At 43.7% G+C, this 19739-nt stretch overlaps 1 protein-coding gene across 1 annotated transcript in view; it reads left to right on the top strand.

The window, feature by feature from the left end:
* zfhx3b (zinc finger homeobox 3b) overlaps positions 1-19739 on the top strand; it is a 136711-nt gene that overhangs the window by 38914 nt on the left and 78058 nt on the right. Inside the window, 3 exon segments of the mRNA XM_029455924.1 lie at positions 7951-10461; positions 10627-11206; positions 14848-15344. Of these exon segments, the coding sequence (XP_029311784.1) occupies positions 7987-10461; positions 10627-11206; positions 14848-15344 (3552 nt within the window). The 5' untranslated portion in view covers positions 7951-7986.

Below are 19739 nucleotides of genomic sequence, written 5' to 3'. Positions count from 1 at the left end.
TCACCCTAGACATCTTTTCACCCACATTACTCAGGTTTCCTGGTCATTTGGCCTTCTAAAAGGGATCTTATCACCCTACTCAGGTTTAGACACTTAACCGAACACTGTGCCTAACCCTCAGGCTTCTGGCACTGGCTCACTGCAGCACTACTGAGCCTCTGTGTGACTTAACTCATCTCAATATGCACCTCAAAGGCTGCTGTTGGATGTGCTGTTTTCTGTTTGCTGTATAGTGGACAGTCTTTTCTAAGAAAATACACCAATAATGTATATGCTGGTGTCTTCTAAAACTCTCTCAAGTGTTTTGCTAAAGGAGTGTGTCCCTTTAAGAATGCTCTGCAGTGGATATTTGTCTAATTCCAGGTGCTAGTGAACCCTGTATTTTACCAGGTGCAGGACTGGGTCATTACTAAGGTATTTGTTTTCCAGATTACACAGAAAGGCCCAGGATTATAGACATGTTATCTATGTCCCCTATCTGTCTGTCAGGGCACGATCCCTGCATGGAGCCTGGATTCTGCTCCACTGTATGCTCCTGTTTGCTGTCATGCCTGCTGGAGATCCCTTAGACCACAGCCCAGAGCTACCATGCTGTTTTGGGGGGCCAGTTCACCTTCTCCCGTCTCTCTGTCAACGGGAGCTTGGTATGCTGATCAGTGTCAGCTATCCTTAATGGAAGTAGTGGTAATGACATCTCTCTGTTCCCCCCAATCGCTGCAATTCCTCAGGGTTTGTGTGGCAGGGTAAGGGAGCAGAGCTGTGTGGGGATTGGGGGGTGTGTTTATGGTTGTGGGGTTCAAATTTAGCCACAGCCCATCGGTTGCTGGACAGCTGAGGGTCTCTCCAAACAATTTACATAAAGCCCCACAATTGTGATAATAAACCGTTTTATCATTGTGCTCCCAATCAATAATGCGGCTTCTTAAGGTTTAATATTTCAATGGTATTGATCATTTTAACAACTGTGTTTGTGGTTAGCTTCCCTTAACTGCAATGCTGCGGGAGGGTGTGTGTATGTGTGCATGTGTGTACATATGTGTGTACATATGTGTGTATGGCAACATGCAATCTGGCCTTTTAGGCAACCGTTTTCTAGAATGACATCAATGAGTTTCCCACCTACGAAAAAGTAGAGCGATTCACATTTTGCTTAGCTTTGCAGTTCTTCTCTACTTAGTGTTCTGTCCTTTACTTTTGATAACAACAACAATCCTCAGTAAGTTGTGGTCATCGGTTCTTTTAACCCCCGTCTACCACCCTCATCCTGTTACTATAGAACAAATGTAATGGAGTGAGTGCAAACAGAAGCTCCGAAAGCACTGTAGTTAGCAGATTTAACTTCCAACCTCTCTTGAGAGAACGTCTGCTTCCCGCAGATATAAATAGGGGCAGATTTGATAATTAGTAGAAATGAAGGTCCTGGGGCTCAAAAACTTTGATCAGCACATTTCCCCATTGTCCCTGACCTTTCATTGGATATGTGTCTTCAGCTCTCACCCTTTCTCTTTCTCTCTCTAGCTCTATATCTCAATCTCTTTATCTTCCCTCTCTCTTTCCTGTCATTCTGCAAACACTACAGAAACACAGTTACACATACTGCATATCTACTTAGTATATCTTTATGTAATTTTGAAATGTTTTACATTTAGAAATCTTCCCATGGATCATAATCAGTGTGTTGTTTTCTGATTGATTAGTGCCAGACAGACCAGTGTACTAAGTATCAAGTGTTCTCTTTGCCTTTCTGCATTCCACACCATGGGACAGTCAGCTCTGAATGCTAAAGGATGTGAGGATCCACTTCAGACTGTTGAAAATCATTCAATATCCATGTCTGTTGGTCTAAAATTGATTTAAAAAAGGGGGCATGTGTATCTAAATAATCTGATAAGAATTTGCAAGACATGGCTCAAAGTTTTCTCTCTCTCCGCCTGTCTGCCTCTGCCTGTCTTGCCATTTTACCGACACCCCACTGTGTACGAGTGCGTAGCGTGTGTGCTCTGTGCACTCGGTGCCTCGGGGCGAATGTTAGCTTGAGCCCGATTGCCCCTCTCTGATTATACATCAATACCTTAATTCCAAGTATAATTAATGCTCTTAGAAATTACAATGCTTTCTAAACAATCCACACGGGACATAACAGGAAAATAATACAGTGCAGTCTTTCAGTGTGGTTTGTAAATGAAGGAAGATAGCTTGTGGCTGCCATAATAATAAGTTACTTTTGTAGTAATTAAAATAGCTCCTGCGTTGTTTTATTCCTAATCTGGCATTCTTGAGAAACCTGGTTGTCATTTTCTTTTTAGTATCACTCTTTAAAGTTAAGTATTCTCTCTTTTAGTAAAGTTTTACTGCAACTTTTTTGGCTAATGTGTTTTTCTTTACAAAAACAGTAATAAATGCAGTCTCTAACAGCATGCATATTTAAATAGAATGCATTTTGTCTGCTCTTCCTTTATCTCTTACCCTGTACCGAGGTTTGAGTGAAATGATATGAGCTTTCTCACATTTGTACCACTCGTATACCAGAGAAGCTCACCCCCCGTGCTGGCTGCTAATTGGCAGGAGACTGGGAGCTTCCTGCTGTGTGTTCGCTGCTTCCCTTTGCTTTGCCACCCCACCAGGTCTTTCACCAACACTCTGTAGAACCCAGTAATTAACCCACAGCTAATTAACTACTTCTAATTACACCAGCACGCTGTTTCTATCACCCCCTCCAAAACTGAGGAAACACTCTAGTGCCATGTGTAAATTCTCATGTAGAGGGTTTTGAAAGTTAGCTGAGCTCCAGATCATTTCCTCAGACTGCCCTGTGTATGAGTAGCGTACAGTTCTGCACTGTGATTTCACTGCTGCTCTGTCTTAAATCACTTTTCTTCCGTTCTGCAATATGGAATGGATTAGCAGAATTTGACGGTGTTGCGTAAAGGGTAAAATCATTTTCAAGGTTCTATTTCAAGTCTATTAACAAAGGAGGCAATTGATACTACAAACAAATCAATTTAGCCTTTTTTTGGCCAGTATTACTAGTGCAGAATGGTTACTAAAATTGAGTGCTGTGAAACTAAAACAATCAGCACATTGCCTCCTGGGTATTTGAGTTGCTCATATTGTAATTGACAAGAATTATTTTAGCTGTAGGTGATATATTTGTTTCAACACTAGTTTAATGCATATTGTACACATACAAGACAATATTAATGACATCTGTGAGCTGTAGTCTTGTCTCTACAGCACCTAATGCTGGCTGTAACATGACAGAAGCTGCATGCCTCAGTTCTGCTATCTCTGAGAACTACTCCCAGACAAGCCAAAGACCGACCCCCTCTACTCACACACACTCATGTAAACACACAGTACTGTTCTTCCCCGCCTCAGACTCAACACAGCCACGGCTATTTCTGTTCCACAGACTGATAGCTCCTACTGAAGATCATTGATTTTACGGGAAGCCCTGTTTACAGGCTGAGTGCCATCGACCTGAGGTGACTTTTTGCCTCCTGCAGTTGGAGCAATACTGGAGCAGCCTTATGTCTGCATTAGCAGAATAGCAGACAGAATATTTACTGCACATAATAAACAACAATGCTGCACATGGTTAATTGTCTGATTTACAGTGTTGGGGATCAAAGAGAACAAGAACTCCACCTAATATAATTATAATGGTTTATTGTGGTTGACAAACTTTTTTGGCTCACAACTCCATGAAAAAGTGACCCTGTGATGGCACTCAAATATGATTAGCAGTTTTCCCTTTCAGACTACTTCAATCATTGTCACAGTTTATTAGTTGAGAAAAAGTATTAATAAAGTAAAAGTGTTTTTAATGACTGTAAGAGTACATTTTTTAGAATTCAAAGCATGCATTTAATTTTGATATGCACAGTAAATCATCCTGTGATAGCAGTCTGGCAGTTTAGTACCACACTTGCACACTCAGATGTAGCATAGTTATTCCTTTGTATCATGTTATTGTATTAGGTATAGGATAGCAGGCTACAGTTAGTTTTGGCAGAGAATAGATTGAATAGAATAGAGAGTAGAGTAGAGAAAGGGGGAAAAGGACACTTGCAGTGCAGTGTTAAAAATGTAAATTCATTCACTGCAAGAGCACAGTTTTAAAACCAGAATTTACTAAGCCATGTCGGGCATTAAAATGGACTTATGTTTAAGAGTGCAATGCATGCACGCCTTTATTGGTGATTAATTGGAACAAACCTAGGAGATAAACCCAGGCCTCACTTTGCCTGAGGACTACAATGGTTCCCCCATCAATGAGCATGTCCCTAGTGCAACATCAAAGGCCTTCCCCTGCTTTATCAATAAGAACCCTTCCTTCCCACATCTTCCTGTAACTTGCTTAGCGTTCACGCCATTGATTTTCCAATAAGCGCCCCTTACCCTGCGGTGGCTGGCCAGGCTCTGTGATGGCTCAGAGACCAGACACAGACAGGCAACATCACTGAGGGACAATTGAAAATCAGATCTAGTGTATTGTTAGGGGTCCTCTAGGCGTATTAAGAAACAGTGTTTTTCCTTTTTAAAGAGGTGTTCCCTCACTGCTGACGTGTTTGTGAATACGAGTAAGGGTCGGGGCTGCATCACGCCCACAGCGCAGCAGTATTCACAGCTAGGGCTGAGTCAGAGCTAATTCCCACAGGAAACCCTGGAGAGCAGGGTCCTCTGGAGGCAAGGCCAGGCCTTCAGGCAGGTGATCAGGCATGCTTATAATCAGATGGTTCCTTAGCCTTTAATTCCTTCCCCAGTTGGCCGGTAAATCCCACCTAATGAAAGGACCCATAACTTATAACTTATCTCATTTTCCATCCCTACAAAATGACATCCAGACCCACTCTCTGACAGTGTTCATTAGGACTGAGGCCTTTTCACAAGGTTTAACCTTATCTGCTTTGTTAGGGTGGTGGGAAGAGGTGAAATATGACTTTTTTATTGTTTTGTCAGAGGGGAGATAACGAGAGAGCAGGGCAACCCTGGCACAAAGCCTTTGAAGGCAGGTGGCAGCAGGAGTGTGAGTTCTACAGTCAGGATCTGTGCGTCGGCATGCTCTCCCTCAGATCAGCTCAGGAATCCAGCCTTTTCTTCCCTCTGATTATCTCTTATTGTCAGCTAAGGCTTGTTTTGGCTGCATACAGCCTGCTTATTGTCAACCCAGTGGACCCACATTCAAAATTACGATACAAGACAAGGGCAGAGGCCATGACAGGATCACTTGTTTTGTGCAACCAGCATCAGTGCCCGTATGCAAAAGAAAATGACAACTTTTCTACATATTACAGTATATAACTGTACATAATACCACTCAGCAGTAGTCACCTTTAGTAGGCTGCTCCATCATTTTGATTTGTGGTTATTAACACAGTCAGCACACAGAGACACCGGCCTCCTTCACTTCCCCTCTTCTTCGACCGCGTCTCTTTGTCTGTCTCCCCGACTTGTTTAGTGCCTCCCAGAGATTAAAGCTTTTCCTGCTTTAAACAGGTGTCACTGAGCCAGGCAGACCTCCGAGAGACAAACAGCGTTATATCAGTTGGCCCATCTGCGACTTGCCGACTCCAGACAATCCCATTGCTCATCAGTAACCACTGCAGGTTATTGAATTACACCATCTTGATTTTAAAGGGCAATCCTGTTTTCTGTAAGCAGTGGACACACCAAACTGGCTCAAAGCTCCAGCACTGATCAAGAGTCATCGTGTTATCCTGTCTACTGCTAATTCCTCCAGGTATCTTACAGCAGTAATAGGAATGGATGGGTACATTCACTCACTACAGTAGACTGTAGCCACTATGTTCAGACTCAAGACCATGCAAAAATGAGAGTAGGGAACTGTAGAGGTCATTGTGAACTAACAATCTTAACTAGTAGTTGTGCATATGGGCCCAGTGTTCCCAGGCCTGGTCGAGACAAGAAGTGGAATCTGGGGGAGGGGCTGGTGGAATAGATTACAGGAACAAGGTGTGAAGCAGTCCATGCTCAGACAGGACACATGGAGATTTTTTCCTATGAAGCAGTTATTTATTTTTTCACTTCATTTTGTGCAGTTTATCCACATGCTTTTAGTTTGAAGAATCACTGTCTGTTTGACATGTGGCATTTTTTTTTCTTGCATTACTCTCGCTGCCCTCAGTCCATTTGTGTGAAATGGCTGTTGAGCTCATAGCCTCTTATTAATGGAGCAGATAATAAATACAGACCAGTAGCGCTAGTATCCCCTCACTCAATATGGCAGCCATCTCTAAATCATGTCTGGCTGTATAAAGCAATCTTGTTAATAAGCCAGCCAGTCTAATATCTTTCATTTTATATGCAAAGCAAGGCAAGGGTCATCAGGGTTAGTTTCTGTGGTGTGTAAACAAAACAATCAGGTGGGCTATACTGACGGAAAATGTCTGTCTGCGGGTATTTATGACTATAACGTCTATATCCTCGTTGCAGTCATATTGTAAATTTAACCAAAGTCATTGCTTTATCATTATAGTGTTTTATTCTTTATTCATACTTACCCACAATACCCTCTTATGGCCTACTATTACATTCTGAAGTCCAAAGACAAAAGCACATCTTTAAAATGGAAGTCCATTATTTTTGTAGTTTGAGTGCATATAAACTGGAGAGGTCTCAGGTAGTTTGTGTGGGAAACAAGCTTCATCAGACATTCATGAAGAGGCAGACAGACATTATCAATCTCTCCTCTCCCTCAGTGGTTAATATGTTAGGATGTGGGGGTAGACTCCATTCTGATCACAGCTGAAATTTGCATCCCTAAGTAAATAAGTAAATAAATCAAGTGCAAGCAGGGAATGTGCTAATCAAGCGGGACATGGCAGTGAGCATGGTGCCGGGAAACTTTGCTCATGTAATATTCAGTACTAGTGGGTTAAAGGGCAGCCCAGAGTTATTGGTTTCAGCCCGATTGCCCCCTTTAATCAATGTTGGCTGCATCCCTTTAATAAAATTATGAGCTCAGCAGTATCTTGCGCTATCATTTTATCTCTTCTGTGCTCTAAATTGCAGCCTGTGTTGGGCCTCTCAGATGCTCGGGGCATGGCCAGCTCCCGAAAGCTCAGCTCCCATTTATTATTTTAGAGGCGAAGGATGGCTAGAGTGTTTGAAACCAGGCTGAGCATAGAGGTTATTGGATGCAAGATCTAAACACAGCTGCAGTGAAGTCCCAACCCAGCTGTATTTTGGGCTCATAGAAAAACTGCCTTTTATTGCTCTTGTTAAAGTTCATACACATCTATATCAATAGTTCACATCTATTATATTCTTCTTATATGTACACAACTTGAAGATGGAGCGATAATAGCGATACTGTTAAGAATTTCTTTTTTTAGATGCAGTTTTCCCTTTTTCTTCCAGTTATGTAAATGTACAATGTGCTGATGGGTGGCTTCTCAGTGTCTAATTATCTCACAAGGAATCTATTTGATCCATTAAGTTAGCCTGTTTCTCTTTTTTCTGACTGCAAGTTAATTAAAAACGGATGTAGGATTTGCAGAATATAAGATTAGGGGTGTTGTTTGGAAGGTGAAGATAAAAGATGGTACCTTCCTGATATGGCAGGAAGATGAATCATGGACGGCTTATTAGTGCTTGTCTCAGGTATTGTGTTTAAGTACCTAATCTGGTGTAATGAACATGGTGTCATTTTTCCAATTATATCTGAGACTTTTGTCTCTCACCCAATGCACTATACATTTGATTTTCTTCTTTTATAGTTTCTATACATAGCATCTTTCATGTTTTCTTTGTATGATCTGTTCCTAATAGGCATAGTTATATTTTGGAAAATATAGAAATGTAGGTTTCCAACATTGGCATGATAAATGAAGAGTTGTTTGTGCTTATGTTTATGTGTCTATGTTAACATTTAACATCCTAAATACAACATCAACCTCTAATCTCACCCAATGTGTGTCTCTGCAGGCCTGGATGCGATGAACGCCTCATGTAGGCATCAGCATGGACAGCTGTGAGTCTCCTGTGGATTCTGGGACAGACGATGGGCTCGGCTCCTCCCAGCAGCAGCAACCACCACAGCCCTGGAACGATCACTCTAGCTCACAGGTCCCTTGCACCAACCAGGCCCCTTCCCTGGACCCCCTATCTCTCTCTGCTCCGTACCTTTCTCAACCCCAAAGCACCAGTGCACCTCATGACGGGGTGACAGAACTACAGTCCCAGCAGCAGCAGCCAAAACAGACATCACCCCAGGCCCACCGTGATAGCTCTGCCACAGGCCAGTTGCATCCCAGAAGAGAGGGTCTTGAGGAAGAAGAGCAAGAGGGAGTAAGCTGTGGAGAAGAGGAAGAATCTGAAGACTTAGATGAAATGGAGATTGACAGCTGTTTCCCAAGTCTTCAACCCTTTCCTGGGGTGCCAATGGCCTCAGGGGGAGGGGGCATGCCCGCTCTTTTGCGACATCAGCCCACACGACAGCAGGGAGCACCTGAGAGTGGGAGTGAGGAAGGAGAGGAGGAAGAGGAAGAGGAGAGTAGTGATGTGGAGAACCTTGCTGGAGAGATAGTCTACCAGCCAGATGGCTCAGCCTACATCGTAGAGAGCATCAGTCAGTTGATCCAAAGTGGTGGGGGCATGGGCAGCCTGCTTCCCACAAACTCTCTCACCAGTGGGGGAAAACCGGGGGAACCTGCTGGGACTTCATCCTCGGTCTACCCGCACATCATCAACACGTTCCACATAGCCTCGTCCTTCAGGAAGTGGTTTGGCAATTCAGACCAAGGTTTCCCCAATACCTCAACCATGGCAGGCCTCAGCCCTGTCCTGCACAGTTTTCGTGTTTTCGATGTGCGGCACAAAAGCAACAAGGATTACCTGAACAGCGATGGGTCTGCCAAGAAGTCCTGTGTATCCAAAGATGTTCCCAACAACGTGGATTTCTCCAAATTTGATGGGCTATCCCTATATGGCAAGGGTAAGCCCATTCTCATGTGTTTTATCTGCAAGCTGTCCTTTGGCTATGCGCGTTCCTTTGCCACTCATGCCGTCCATGATCACCGCATGACACTGTGTGAGGACGAGCATCAGCTGCTAGGGGACAAGCAGGCATCTGCCATCATCCAGGGCATTGGGAAGGACAAAGAGCCCCTCATCAGTTTTCTGGAACCAAAAAATAAGAGCACTCCTCTGCCACCTACCCTGCTCCCCAATAACTCTGGCCAGAGCTTCTATGGCACATTTAGTGGTGTCCATCTGGAGCCTGGAAGCAGCAGCAGGGGCAGCGAGAGCCTCCTCAACAAAGACTCTGACTCTGTCCTCAACCAACAGCAGCAGCAACAAACCCCGCTAAGCTCAGTCCTCTCTCTTGGAGGGCTGAGCATTCCCAAAGCATCCACTCTTACCTCATCCCCAGGCTCTGCCAAAGACTCCAGTTCCCTGCCCAAACGGGGAGGGAGAACAGAGGAGCCTGCTGAGAAAGAGTTGGCATGGAAGGGAGAGGATGGGGACACTGAGGGACATGAAAACAAAGCGCACCTATTGAGCCAGGTGGGGGGCTCGGAAGAAGAAGAGGAACTGTTATTAGGGGAGGAGGAAGATGAGGTGGAGGCAGAAAGCACTGCAGTGGCCTGTGGTGGTAACAGTAGCAGTGACGGGCGTGAAGCGGGGGAACCAGCTGTCTCAAACCAAAGCATTTCCAAATCTCCTTTATTAATGCCTAGTAGCGCTCTCCAGCCTTCTGCGCTCACCTCTGCAGTCAGTTCCACACTCAACAGCAAAGACCCTGCTTCCACTTCCTCCTCTGTCAAGAAAGAGGGTTCAGCTGCAGACGGTGGGGGGAGAACCTCAGAGCTCCCTCTGAGCTTTAACTGCCACGGGCCCACTGTTCCCATGGCAATGGCGGCAGCTGCTGTCAGAAGGAGCGAGGATGACACTGCTGGCACTTCCTCCTCACCTCTGTCCTTCAATGCTGCTGCTGATGAAAGTGCCAATCGAGATAGTGCCACAGCTCCAGAACCAAATGATTTCCCAGCAGAGGGAGAGGAGGAAAATGGAGCCCTTCTGCACCATCACCATATGCACCACCATCATCATCTTCTCCACCCTTCATCTCATGGCCACTCGCACCTGTTCCCAGGAGGCTCCTGTGACATAACAGGGATGGGCGAGTGTTCCCAGAACCATGGGCCTGGTGGCAGCGGAAGTGGGGTAGAATGCCCTAAATGTGACACCGTTCTGGGTTCCTCACGCTCCTTGGGTGGCCACATGACCATGATGCATTCACGCAACTCATGCAAGACACTGAAGTGTCCGAAATGCAACTGGCATTACAAGTACCAGCAGACGTTGGAGGCCCACATGAAAGAGAAGCACCCAGACTCGGGAGGCACCTGTTCGTACTGCACAAGTGGTCAGAGCCACCCTCGTCTGGCTCGTGGAGAAAGCTATACCTGTGGATACAAGCCCTTCCGGTGTGAGGTATGTAGCAAATAAATGTGGCGATGATCGATTTATTTTTGGGTTGCATTTAAAGTTTTTGTGTTGTTGAGCCATTTAGACTTATGTTAGATAGGAACTGATGTTTTAAAGTAATATATGTATCAATTTATTTATGTCTTATTTTTATTTTACTGTATGTTATAGGTTTGCAACTACTCGACTACCACAAAGGGCAACCTAAGCATCCACATGCAGTCAGACAAGCACCTGAACAACATGCAGACACTGCAGAATGGAGGCACCATTGGCTCTGGACAGGAACAGGTGTTTGGACATACCCCAGGTGGAGTGGTGGCGGTCCCCTCAGGGACCCAGTCCAGTAGCCATCACCCTCCCCACCACCATCCAACACAGTCCTCCACCCATATGGCAGGACCGTGTGGAGCCCCCTCCCCGACCAAGCCGAAGAGCAAACCTACTTGGCGGTGTGAGGTATGTGACTACGAGACCAATGTGGCACGGAACCTGCGTATCCACATGACCAGCGAGAAGCACATGCACAACATGATGCTACTTCAGCAGAATGTGACTCAGATGCAGCATGGCCGACTTGGTTTGGGAGCCATGCCTTCACCTTCTGAGGCTGAGCTTTACCAATATTACCTGGCCCAGAACATGAGCCTTCCACCAGGCCTCAAGATAGACCCGGCTGGAGCTGAGGCTCAGTTCCTGATGGGGAGCTTTCACCTTGATCCCAACATGGCCGCCCTGGCCCCTGCACTAGGTGAGCCCTATTTTGCCTCTTTTCTCAGAAATGCCCCCCACAAAATCACCAGATACAGTTCAGAGATATTTCTTTAATATGGAATCAGTTTCAGTTTGACTTGATCTTTATTCCTAATTCATTAATTTACAGGAACACAGAACATTTTTATTTTGTTAACACCACACAAAATGATAAACAGGAATATCCACATATTGCCCCGCTCCACTGCTACGTATACTAGATATATCATTACTTTTTACTTTTGGCGGCTGCCTTTCTTTCTTATGCTTAAGGAATGCCTGCCCTAGTGAACTCAACATCATTCTCTCATTTTACAAGCAGAGTCACTATAAAGTGGTAGTGGTGAAAGAAAGATAATCCATTTGAGAAGTTTACAGGAGGGACTTACCCAAGACGCTCTTCATAGTTCCTTACTGATATTGTTCATGATAATATTCTTCATGACAGTAGGCCTATGCTCAATGCCTTAATCTCATATCAATAGTAAAACCGTCTAGTGCACAAGACCAGTCTGCCAATTAGTTTCATCTATACATGTACTAGCTGTACATTTAGCTATAAATTAGCTACTTTTGCTCACAAATGGTGAGTTAGAGCAGCGGTCCCCAAACTTTTTTGCGGCACAGACCGGTTTCATGTAAGAAAATATCTTCACGGACCGGCCTTCAAAGTGTGGGGGGGAATAAATATGACGGAATAAAATGATACGGCCAGCATAAAAACAAAAAAAAGTGCATAAAAAACTCACCATTACGCTGAATTAGTGGGAGCCATAAGTTTGTGTCTCAATATAGGGGTATAAATTATTCACCAATAGTAAAAGGTTTCTTCGCCTTAGCAATACAGTTAGTCACTAAGTATGACGCTCTCCGTGCAATCGCATTTGTTGATGTGGTGGCCATCAGTAATTGTTTATGTCCTTCTTGTTCATATTTTCTTATTTAAAAAAACTCCAAGGGCTTGTCTTTTAACGCCGGGTGCCGGCGAAGCCGTTATTAAGGCTTTGTTGCCTCATTTGCGAGCCTGTATATTATGCAGAGCGGCGCATGAGAATCACCTGTAGCGATAAACACGTATTTTAAGTAGGACTCCTGATGTTGTCTTTTAAATGTCTCCTCATTGGGTCTTTTCCCTTTTCCATAAAAGCTCTTTAAAGACGTTTGTTTTCCACTCATTGTTGCTTGTGGGCTTAATTTTTTGAAGTAAAGTATCACTTAACTGAGACGAACGTCTTGACATGTGTCAAGAGACATAGACGCACAGACAGATGTATCCGGTGATTTTTCAAAATAAAACCTCTTTCAAAATAAAATATTTTTTTATTCAATCTTTCTGTGCGGCCCGGTACCAAATGACCCACGGACCGGTACCGGTCTGCGGATCGGTGGTTGGGGACCACTGAGTTAGAGGACCAACCCTCTATTTTTTCTTCTCCCTGCCCTCCCCTTCAGGCAGCCAGCCTCAGCTTTTTTAAGTCATTATTCCCAAACTGCTGCTGAACTTCACCACTGGAGTTCTCCATTTTTTCCAACTTTGTAATTGCAGCTATAAATTTTATCTTGGTCAAAGAAGGGAGGTTAGAGGGCTCAGCATGGGTAATTCAGCAGCATAGCAGAGCGTTTGGCAGGCCAGTTACAACCCCACAGTTTGTACAGACTTGTCTCCAACTGTCGCCAGTTCAAAGACACAAACAAGAATTGATTGCTGTGACTAATTCTTTTTTCCCTCTTCTACCATCTGTTCATTTTTCTGTGAGGTGAGTTGTAATAAGCATGTTACAAGGGAGGCAATGATGACACAGTCTGGGCCCATAAACTACAGTGGTGTCATCCTCTGTCACACTTTAAGGAACTCTTAAAGCCATCATACACAAACACTCTGATATTAACTCTACAGTATGATACATAAGGCTTAGTAAATCTCTCAAGAGAATCTGCTATAACAAGGAGATCTCAGGCCGGGCAGCTAAAGCGAGAGGTGCACTTTTATGCTCTCACTGTGGATTTTTGACTTTTGAGTGTATTGCCGAAGAGATAGATAACAAATGTTGACCTCACATGATCTCAGCCTCCTGGTAATCCTCGTTCCCAAGACTCAGCTACTGTAGTGAAAGGAAGATATGAGATGGAGTGCAAGAGAGTAAAAGGGAAGGGAGGGGTATGTGACTTTTAGCTATTGGTGCTAGAATTTGATGTCTAACATAGTGCACTGTGAAACAGCACAAAAGACAAGTCAGACAGCTATTCACTTAATCCATTAGTTTTGGAAAGTGAATAAGCAAAAATGGCAATATGTTAAGATTTATTTAAGATTCATACAGCACCATCAATCATATATATATGTACAATCATCATCATGGTAACTATGTGAAAATAGACAACTCAGGGTCTTCATCTAATGGTCTACTACTAGAGTTTAGTGAGGAATATGATACAGGTCTGTGGTAAATCATTACATCTGCATAGTAATACAGCATCAGAAGAAGGTAGAAATGAGAGATGCAAGGTGCAGGAAAAGACAGTACTGTTATAGGGATTGGGTATATGTGTTTGTTAGAGAGGGAGTCTAAGAAGCCATGATGGGGAGCTGGGTCTGTGAGTGATTTCAGAGGGCTTCTCAAAGGTCTCCCTCTCCTGGCTATAAAAACTCAGGTAATGGAGAAAAGTCCAAGAGCAGGCTGCATACTGCAGCAATAAATAAAAAGGAGCTGCTGGAATTAATTTAGTGTAAAGCCAGGCAGGGTCAAGCCTGCATGCTCAGTCTGGGTAGTTAAAGATTAAAGATCAGCAAGCAGAGGCAAAAACTCTGGCTGCTCTTACCTCATATATTTAGCATTCATTTTTAAAGTCAGCCTTCCCAGACTGTATAGACATCAGTTATGTGGTTGGTGTCATATGATATGTGCTTGCTGTGTTTTTTCCCCCTCTCTTCATCGTTTAGACTCAGTACCAAGCAGAATAATCTGTTGGGTGTCCATATTGATTTAGAGGCAATCTGGAGTGAAAGAAGCAGAAGAATCCAAGCACAGATTTTTTAATATTATTATTCAGTGAACAAGGCCGATGGATTTGATTTACAGTAATGTGTGCTTGGGAAATCCTTAGTTCTTCAGTAATGATAAAATAACTTGCTTTTTCTGTGGAACTTATGGCCTCTGGAGTTGATTTACAGACAGGCCATGAAATTCCACCAGCCCAAACAGGGATATGTGTAATTTTATTCTCTGGCAGTGTGAGGTTTTGGTCCTTATGGAAAAGGCTTTGTTTTTTCCCAGCTCAAAGTAAAGATAGCCTTAGGTCAATAAATACATTCATGCACATACAGTATATCCTCCACACGATATCATACCGACAGACACAGTGTGGTCCCCCAAAGCTTTACTTGGGATGTTATTCATTATGAGAGTGGCAAAAAATATGACTTCCTTTGGAAAACACTGTGCTCACAAACTTAAAACAATAAATTAATGATTTACACTTACTGAAGTAAATTACTGAATGATAAAGTGATCTTTCAAACTGAATTCTGGTTTAGAGTGTAAGCTTTGGATATGTCTAAAATAAATTCAAAGTGTATGTATGCAGCAATTTAAATACCGTTCTTGTCTCTTTTCCTTTTTCTTTTTGTCTGTCTACTAGTAGGTGGGGAGATCCCTATGGACGTGCGGCTGGGCGGTGGGCAGATGGTGTCCGAAGAACTGATGACCCTGGGGGAAAGTCTATCACAAACCAGTGACCCCTCCCTCAAGCTCTTTCAGTGCGCCGTATGCAACCGCTTCACCACTGACAACCTGGATGTGCTTGGCATGCATATGGGAGCTGAACGCAGCCTACCGGAGGAGGAGTGGCGTGCTGTGGTGGGCGACTCTCACCAGTGCAAGTTGTGCCACTACACCACTCAGCTCAAGGCCAACTTCCAGCTGCACTGCAAGACAGACAAGCATGTGCAAAAGTACCAGCTTGTGGCCCACATCAAAGAAGGGGGCAAAGGCAATGAATGGCGTCTGAAGTGTGTGGCCATAGGCAACCCGGTGCACCTGAAGTGCAATGCCTGTGACTACTACACTAACAGCCTGGAGAAGCTGAGGATGCACACTGTCAATACCCGCCACGAGGCTAGCCTCAAACTCTACAAGGTTGGTCCTCAAGCTCTTTTATTACACACACCACTCAAGTGTATCACAATTTCATATCTTTACTGAATATATTCATACTTACATACATACATAGGGAGGAAAGAGCATGTGCATAGGTAGAATGTCTATATTATTACACTATTTGAAGTGTTATAATATTACCAGGAGAAGCAGTATGTTTGTGTCATATTTAGGAGTATTTATTATCCTGTTAAACTTTGATGAGTTTTACTCAAATGGCAAAATGTGTTGTTAATCCTCTTCCCGCTAACTTGATACTCGTCCGCAAGACACAGTAAATGTTCTAGTGCTGCCCTCAGCACTAAACTAGCCGCTCTCCCAAGGTATGAATGATAGCTTTGTTGTGTGACTCTTGCCTTCCAAGAAGTCATATAGAAGCAGGGCCACAGCGCTGCTATGAGAAGAACATGGCAGGTGAAGCTGGCTTGGAGGCTTAGGGGTGAATCACTAGGAGATGAATGAAGAAGTGTGAGGAGACAGAGGTTTGGTGCTAATACTCCTCGGAGCGGGAAAGGCTGAATCGTTCTCGACAGCCGTATTGATTTTTGCTGGACTTGGAGCTTCACCTTCTCCTCTAATCATTCCATAATAGCCAATGGATGAACACTCTCCGAACAAATGGCCATAAATCTAACAGGCCTGATTCCACTTAGGTACCTATCCTTTGTGTCTGCGGCTTTGGCCACTCTGCGCTTAACCCAAACTGGCATAGCTGCGCATGCACGCACACATATAACACACACAACAACAAAAAAACATACAAACAATGACAACATACACTCCCTGCACGCCTACACAACATACACACCAACAAAATGTAACATATAACACGGTAATCTCCTTGTAGATGTTGCCTTTATTTTAAGTCCACTCCATTGTCAAGTGTTTCACTCTCAAGAAGTAAACAAAAAACTATTTAAACAGTTCTATTGTTTGACACTTTGGTTATGATATCTTAGTATGATACCCTTTTGGAAATTAGGCACTAAGTTGAATGTTAAAAATGCTGCTTCAAGCATAGTGTTTTTAATTAAATGAAAAACTAAGGTGAAGTGGGCCATTTAAACCCCCCCTCAAAAAGGCTGTCGATTTGAAAACCATCCAGGATTATGAGTAGATCCTCAGAACCACTGGCATGACATACATGTTCCTGTCCACAGAGCCTTTTACTGAAATCACAGTAAAAGATAGATAGTATTTTGTTTAAAAGGTTTTGTGATGTAGGGCTCCTAGTACAGCCGTTAAAAGGACCAGGGGACACAGGAGGTGTTGAGGGGAGAATATGCAGTTTGTATCAGGACAAGCAAGAGGACCACACGAACATTTGCAGATGCACAGGATATTTATAGATGCATAGAAATGCAAATATGCAACATAATCTGCAAATGTGTTGAGTCAGTTGGGAGACAGCAGAAAAAGCCAAGCTAGTTATCCTTGTGTTTTTTTCCAGCCCATGGTCATCCTCTCCTGGCCTTAGCTGTTGGACTTACTGGTCCACATTCCAATGACAGTCTAACATTAGACCAAAATAGACAGGCTCTGGCGTACTCTCTCTCTCCTTCTCACACCTTTTGGAGGGAGAGAGTTGTTTTGTCTAACATGATAGGGTACAATTTATACTACATTATCTTTTCTTTACACTTTGCTATGAGCCTTAAAGGCAAAAGAGAGAGAAAAAATGTTTCTCCTCCATCTCTTTTTCTGCACATGTTTTTAAGAGAGAAGAGACATATGTCATACTGCAGCTCAGGCTGTGGGGGATTAAATATGTACAACACATCCAGGCATGATCATATTTTATGACTTAAGCCTCTTAAGATGGCTCCATATTTCTTAAAACCAATTGATCTTCCGAGTAAGAGTGTGTGCGTTTGTCCAGAAATTACCTGCTCTCTCAACCCGAGAACACAGCGGTCCTCATAAGCTCTCCTTACAACAGATACTATTCCAAAACATAGATGTTCTGGAGTTGACAAGAATCATTACAATATTTTATGACTCACAAATGTGATTAGCGGACAAGAAGTACATGTTTGTGAGGTCTCTTTGGCAGCATAGGCTTCCCACTTGACCATTTCACAGTCTTCGTAAAGCATTCGATTTACTGTCCTGGTAGAGATACTGACAGGCAGAAACCCACAGTGGCCCACAAGCCTGTAAACCCAACTTGGTATATTATGCAAAGACGAAAAAAGCTAAATCACCATTCATTTATTCTTCCCCAAAGAAATCTGATGCAAATAGAACCATTTTTAACCTTTTTGGGGAGAAAATAAATCATCAAGTCAGCATAAACAGGCTGTATGATGTGGGAGATGCTTGGGACACTTCACCCAAATCAAACTGGTTTGCATTAAACAGGCCCTTTGTGTGCACAGCTCCATATAAATTGGAGCCTGTAATTACTGGAATTAAAAAGGAAGGTTTAAACTGAGGGCTAAGCTGGATGGGATAATTTGAGAGTCTGTGGTATGCGGCCCATATTAGGGCTTTCTAAAAATATCACCCCCACCACCCCAACTATTGGAATGTTCCAAAAGACCACAGAAAGATCCTGCAAGTCATCCTGACCACATGGACCACCACACAGTGGGGGGTGATGCCGTCTTCCCCTGTGTACTGTGTTCTCTGTTGAGACATACCCAGCACACCCCTGGGCTCTGAAGCTCACTTTCACCTTCTTTTTTTCCTATTGGACCATAGGATTTTTAGTGGCTCTGATGATAGCATGATGGTCACTCTTCTGCTCCTAGAATGGTCACTCCTAAACATAAACAGATGGGTTCTGTTGCAGTATCCAAATAACCCAAACATTAGTTTGTGTACCGTATGTTTTTAGAATATGTAGCGCTCCCCTAAGACTCTCTCTTCATCTTGCACACTCCTATCTTCCATTCTCATTTTACAGTTAGCCACGTACATAATATGTGAACATGATAGCCCTTATACCACCAGCAGAAGGCCTCAGGGCTGTGTTAGTGTGGAGGTGAGATGAGTGGAACTAATCCAGCTCCCAGGCCCTGGCTGCTCTGGCCAGACATAAAGGGTGGGGCCTAGCCAGGCCCAGCCACAGGCCTCAGCTTCCAGTCAAGGGTTGGGGGAAAGGGGAGGAGCATGGGGAGTTAGCTGGCTACCTTCCTTGTCTCGGGGGCCGGTGCAATCGGCGGTAATTGAGATTGATTGGATGTTATTTTTCCTCTTGCAAATGTAGTCCATTAGCTTGGCACATGCATAATCAGTTTAGAGCGCAGTTAGCCGAATGTAATCATGTTCCTCGGTGTCTGCTAGCACAAAATCCACTCCAGATGCCGCTTGGCCATGAAAAGAAGGGAGAAAGTGCCGTCACTATCAGATGGGGAATCTTTAACCAAGAAAGTCCTGTCACCCCTCCCTCTGTCCTGGTCCCGCTCTATTGAGCACACACATAACTATACAAACTTCTCACCTATCTCTCTCTCCACCTTACACACACAGTCACATCCACTATCTGAACCTTAACCATTGAGAACAGGGCTTTTGATCATATGTTCTGCACTTTAAACTGCACTAACATAGTGTTAAGTGAAGCCCATCGGCTGGCCCATTAACGAACACAATACATCTGTATCTTGGAAGGAATTACAGCTCTTATTATACCCTTCAGTGCAATCCAAAAGAATCAGTGAACACTGAGGAAAGAAAATGTCTACATTCTGCAGAGAGCAAATAATCACAATGAAACATAATAGAGGAAGAGAGGTAGTAATGTAAACGAAGGGATTAGTGGTTACATGAAAAGGCATTAAGGTGGTTCACTGATGATCCTACTCAGCAGAAGCACTGGATTTTCAGACTCAGGAATGCAAACTGTGTTGACCTCACCCCATTAATGATCATGACTACCAGGATTGACTCCAATTCTCTTGGATTATACAATAGTTTGTCGTTGGGGTACAACCCCTAATAGGTTATAGTTGTATTCCAGCTCTACGAAAATATCAATCAAATAAAGCTGTAAAGTGTATTTTGGACTCATGCAATCCTGCTGTCTAAGACTTAGGCCAAGAGCCCACTAGATGACAGGATGTGTGATGACATCCACAGGATTATTATGGAATCCTGATGTCCCTCACTACTGTGACAGGGTCGGCACTTCCATAACTAATACCTCTCCCGAGCTCTTTAACTTTTCTGGGATGTCCCAATAATTCTTGATATTTTTTGTGGTCTTATTGTTTGTGCCCAAATTGTCACTCTGGTCATCATCAAGATAAAAATGACAGCAGGTACCGAAAAATATCCTCTGGCAAAATGACGTCTAGCAGGCTCCTGGCCTTACCCGCTCACCCACTAGTCATTTCAAGAAGATGAGGGGTAGAAGGAGGATGGAGAGAC

The sequence above is a fragment of the Cottoperca gobio genome, chromosome 3 (genome assembly GCF_900634415.1).
Source record: "Cottoperca gobio chromosome 3, fCotGob3.1, whole genome shotgun sequence".
Lineage (NCBI taxonomy): Eukaryota > Metazoa > Chordata > Actinopteri > Perciformes > Bovichtidae > Cottoperca > Cottoperca gobio.
Note: the sequence above shows the minus strand (reverse complement) of the source record. Positions and strands in the feature narration are given on the sequence as shown.